This window comes from Rhagoletis zephyria, unplaced genomic scaffold, assembly GCF_001687245.7.
Source record: "Rhagoletis zephyria isolate East Lansing unplaced genomic scaffold, Rhagoletis_zephyria_1.1 Rzeph_scaffold_13353, whole genome shotgun sequence".
Lineage (NCBI taxonomy): Eukaryota > Metazoa > Arthropoda > Insecta > Diptera > Tephritidae > Rhagoletis > Rhagoletis zephyria.
The window spans coordinates 8,912-13,986 of NW_016170424.1; the positions used below are offsets into that span (position 1 = coordinate 8,912).

At 40.4% G+C, this 5,075-nt stretch overlaps 1 protein-coding gene across 1 annotated transcript; it reads left to right on the plus strand.

The window, feature by feature from the left end:
- The first annotated feature begins 1,623 nt into the window (after positions 1-1,623).
- Positions 1,624-4,822, plus strand: sstn (stepping stone). Its single transcript, XM_017634402.1, has one exon. It carries the CDS (start codon positions 1,930-1,932, stop codon positions 4,273-4,275), a length of 2,346 nt encoding a protein of 781 aa, XP_017489891.1. The 5' UTR covers positions 1,624-1,929; the 3' UTR covers positions 4,276-4,822.
- Positions 4,823-5,075: the final 253 nt, after the last annotated feature.

Below are 5,075 nucleotides of genomic sequence, written 5' to 3' on the forward strand. Positions count from 1 at the left end.
AGGATAATTTAGGTAGGCTGTTTGAAGTGAAGCCATTCTAAAAGACTGAAAAACAGGACTGAAAAAAGTGCTTCCCTACATGCTTCCCTGCATGCTTTTTAGAAAGGGGTTCCCCATTTACAATTTACGCGAATGTACTTAAGTATATGTTGACATTATTTAGCATTACAAATAGGATTCAATAAGCATTTCAAGTCTCAATCAATAATATTTGATCTGAACCTTAAATATTTAATGAGAAGCGAAAACAGAAGCCCTTCAATTTGTGCCACTCAGTACAAAAGAGGAAGCAGAAATGAATGGCTTTCAGAAAGCCCTTTTGGAAGAGATTTTAACTCCTAAAATTATCTACTGCACCCTGCAGGAGGTTGCACGTTTTTGGCATTTGCCTCATGGGCGTAGCCAGAACGAAATTCAGAGAGGGGGCGGTTGGTTGCGGCCTATTACAAAAAAAAAAATGTTAAAACCAATAACTTACTTATTAAAAAAATGTTTATTTTTAATATATCTCGTTGAGCTTTGTACCACGATTGTTTATTAGGAAAAATTGAAAAAGCAACAAAGTCTAAGCGGTAGAAGCTATTTCGGAGATCACCACATCTCCTCATCGGACTTCTTTTTTCTAGATTTCTGCTACCACCAGCGGTGTGGTATGTATTTCTGTGTAAGCTACCGATTACAATTGGTTTCAACCGGTTACTTTGACCCAAATACTGTTTTCATTTCTAGAGTACTTTTTGGGGATAATCCGCACGCCTAAAGACGAGAATTCCTCTGTGAAAATCACTTGGCTTCACAATGAAAAAAATGTACAGAAGTCGAAATGTCGGCAAAACGCAGTAGAAGGTAGAATATGTGTATAGTCCCCACCTTTTCCTGGAAGCTCAACCTAACACAAAGTGTTTCTCGACTTATGTAAGTGCTACATAACGAATCCATTTCTTGTTAAAGTTGCCCTTCTAAGTTATCACAATCAAAAGCGGGTAGCTATGTATTTCCCTCAGCATTGCCCTTGTTATCAGAATGTATGTGTTGCTAGGTATCTGATTTCATACAGTAGATGGAACTTATGACGGCCGTTCTTACCTTGAAGAGGATGTGACAGTGAAACACTTTTCGCTTTGGCTAGCAGCAAGTATGATGTTTCCGTAGCCATGTGTCGAAAGACTTAACATCTCAGATCTTTTACCTCCAGAGTCAGCTTAAACAACAGTATTCTTTCGAAATTTCAACCAGATCGATCACATATAGGGTGAATTCCAAAAATACAAAGCATCAGTCTCTTTTATTTCTAAACCTCAGCAGATTGTAATGCCAAATGTGCGCAACCACGGTTAGATGCTAATTTTCAACTATGTTGCGCAAGTTAGACTTTTTTTCTAGTCCGCTTTAGAAATAAAAGAGACTGATGCTTTGTATTTTGACGTTTTGGAATGCACCCATATATACTAAACGACATAAATCATTATCTCAACCGAATATGTACTTCTGTTGTTTATTTTTTCTTAAAAAAATACGTACTTTTCTACAATTACTATATTTCGATCATCTTTAAAAATGAGAGGATAGAGAAATATACTAGTTAAAGTATTATGTATTATTAAAGCGGTTGTGGTACAAAAACTTAAACATATGTATATAAACTAACAACAACAAAAATATAAGTGACATGAGATTTTGCTGAACCACTCCCCTTGTGTTCTCTTTTAGGAGAAGCAGTACGTCGAATTTCGGTGCAGAAATCCCCGAAAAATGTTCCAAACACTCGGATTAAAAAACAAAATTATAAAAAATATAAAGAAGTTGTATAGAACTAGAAACATTTATGGTACATTTATGGAAATCCAAATACACTTAAGTTCAGAACTATAAGCGCGTTCAAATCTACCAGTTCGGGCTCTCTTGCGAACTGATTCTTTATTCAACAGCATGGCTGCCGCTACACGAAATAATCCTAATGAAGAAAATGGAGAGAGCGGGGGGAGTGGTACCAGGGCCAACACCAGCAGTAACAATAACAACAACAATAACAGCAGTTGTAACAACAACAACAATGACGACAGTACAAGCCGTAATCAACCAGTGATGGACGAAATGGAGATGAAATTGAAGCGTCAAACGCTGGAACAACGCAAACAGGATCTGGAGCGGGTACTTAGCGAAAAGAATTGGCTGCTGCAACAAATACAAAAACAAGAGACGCAAATATTTAATGGCAACTATGAGTACTTGAATGTAAATGATATCTTTGCAATGTTGGCACGACAATATAAGAAAGAATTCGGTGGCATTGGAGCCGGCGATGTTGGTAGCACCGCTGTTCTACGGCGGAAAACAATAAGCGGAACCTGTAAGGATAATCCGGCAAACCACAACAATACAAGCAATAACAACAATCGCCAATCAGAAATTTCAAATCGTTCATCGGAATATGACAATTATCCTGCTGGGGATTCGAGTATTAGTGACACCAATACAGCCAGTCTTAATGTTGGCGCTGCGCAACAACAGCTTACCAAGAGTCAGTCAATGAAGAAACGTAGCACCACAACGCCTACTACGACATCTGTGGGCAACTACAATTACTTGCAAGCACAGCAGAGACAGCAACAGTTGCTGCAGCAGCAGATGTTGCAAAATCATATGCAATATTCGGCTTTGATCCAACATCAGCACTACCATCATCAACAACATCAGATGCTTCAATATCATCAGGGGCATGAGGAGCAACAGCAACCGCAGCAACAACAGTACAAGCAGCAAATCTCCCCTTCACAGTCGCAATCGCGACACTATCCAGCTGACACTATTTCATTGTACTCCGTTAATTCAGCGAGTGTTGCCACTTTGCGTCAGCAACACATTGCACCACAGCAACAGGCGATTGTAGTGCAATGCGACCGCTACTATCTATCGCCCACGCATCAGAGCTACAATGATGGTGGTTTCATTAAGTCCAGTCAAAATATTAAAAAATATGTTTCGCCTCAGGCATCGCCAACGCATCACGGGGTCATACAACATTCACAGCATCCTTACCAACAAGATTTGCAAGTGACAACAGCAGCTGCGGCCGAACAAAAGTATCAGCACCACCAGCAACAACCGCAACAACAACAAAAATGTATACCACTCCAGCAGCTGCAATCTCACATCTTACTACATCAGCCGCAGCATGCTTCTAGTAGACAGCTAGATGCCATCTCGCTAGCTCCTTCGTACATCTCTGTCGATGTGGAAAGTGCAGCAACACATAATCCGCGCTGGCGGTCCCAAAGCAATCTGCCACCCATTTCACCACATACACCACCACACAGAGGATTGGCATACAATCAAAGTCAAATCGCTGCAGACACGAAGTCGCATTCAAGTGATATGTTGTCAAGTAATGCATATTATAACACATCGGCAGCGTTGCCGGCAGCATCAATTAAGTCACTGACGAAGCCTCTCGACGAAATATCCATTTCTTCGTTGAATAGCGAAACGCAAAAAACCAAACCACCGAAACCCAAACAGTGGATGGAGTCGTCTCTAGATGGTCCGGTAATGCGGCAAGCACCAGCAGCCGGCGGTAATTCTGCACATTTGCAGGACATATTCCATAACACAACCAGTTCACCACGCATGCCAACAAATAAATCACAAACGGGCGCGGCCACTCTGTCTGGGGGTGGTGGGGGCAGTGGCCCAAGTGTCCCACGTGAACGTGGAAAGCTCTCGTCACAGTCCATGTCATGCGCACCACGCCATTACTCCATGTCCGCAGCTTCGCACAAAAACCCATATTCCCAAACAAAAATGCTACAGGATGACGATGGACGCTACGCCAAACTAAGTCAGTCTACATCCTATCTCAATAGTAGGGAGTCACCTTCAATATCGGCTGCATATCCATTGGACGGAAGCACGAACAGTACCACCATTGAACTACCAACACCGACAACAATATTCAAGTACTTGCCGCCGAAACCCAGTACCGCAGTAAATGCTGCTCGCCAGCTAACTCCACCACCTCCTCCACGGCCACCACCTATTGCCGAGAAAGCCATGGGAGTAGGTGGTGGTGTTATAGTTACCAATGCTGGTGTAGTATCCAGCGCTTTGTCTCCGACGGATATACGTATTGAATCGCCAAAAAATATCACAGTGGTAAAACCAGCTACTTTCCGGCCGTATCAGGAGGAGACCAAACCTTTTGAAATGTCAGATTTTTATAAATATTCTACTAAGTTTCGACAAAAAGAGCCATCAGCTCCGAATTTAGAGCATTAGAATTAGTGAATGTGCTGAATTACGCAAAGTAGACAAGCATCACATTTTAAATGACTTCACATTTTATAAAATTTGTAGCAATGTGGTCAGTTAGGAAATATTAATACATATTAGATCAATGACTTTATAGACTTGAAACAGTTTTATGGAATTATTAGTGTACTATTACTTTTTATATATGTATGCATGCATATACATACATACGTTGTTAAAATTTGCGTAGTTTATAGATCGGTAACTTATGTAAGAACACTAGGGATAGTGAGAACCATGATCACTACAATTCATGTATATAGGAGTGCTGGAAAACAAGAAAACCCATTATGAAACTAAGAAATTAGAGAAGCCTTAATATATCGTCGCTTGGCGTGCAATACCTCGCAATCGCCAAACGCAATACCACGTATGAGGTGACTGAGAAAAAAAAATATTTTCGGTACCCTGTCTCAGCGCTTGCCTACTTCACAAATTTAATTGTCAATCATTTTAGTGGAAGCCCATATTTAATAAGTTCAGTTAAAAAACCATTCAAAAGTTGAGAAGAAAATAAGTTTATTTGCACTTTTGCGAAATTTTCGGACCATCGTATGCGTGGTATTGCATTTGGTGTTCACGAGGTATTGCGCGCCAAGCGACGATATGTATGTATAGGAAGCTTTACTTGATACCAGATAAGGTAATGCAACTACACCCATCGAAACTAATTTTATAAAAAAGACTTGTTAAATTTTGATATACATAGATAAACTTTTCAAATTTTTGCACAGAAAATGCCTAATTATGTAGAGCACTAGAATTGC

Excerpts from the sequence above, each read along its gene's own strand:
- sstn (XM_017634402.1), top strand. The coding sequence starts at position 1,930 with ATGGCTGCCGCTACACGAAATAATCCTAATGAAGAAAATGGAGAGAGC.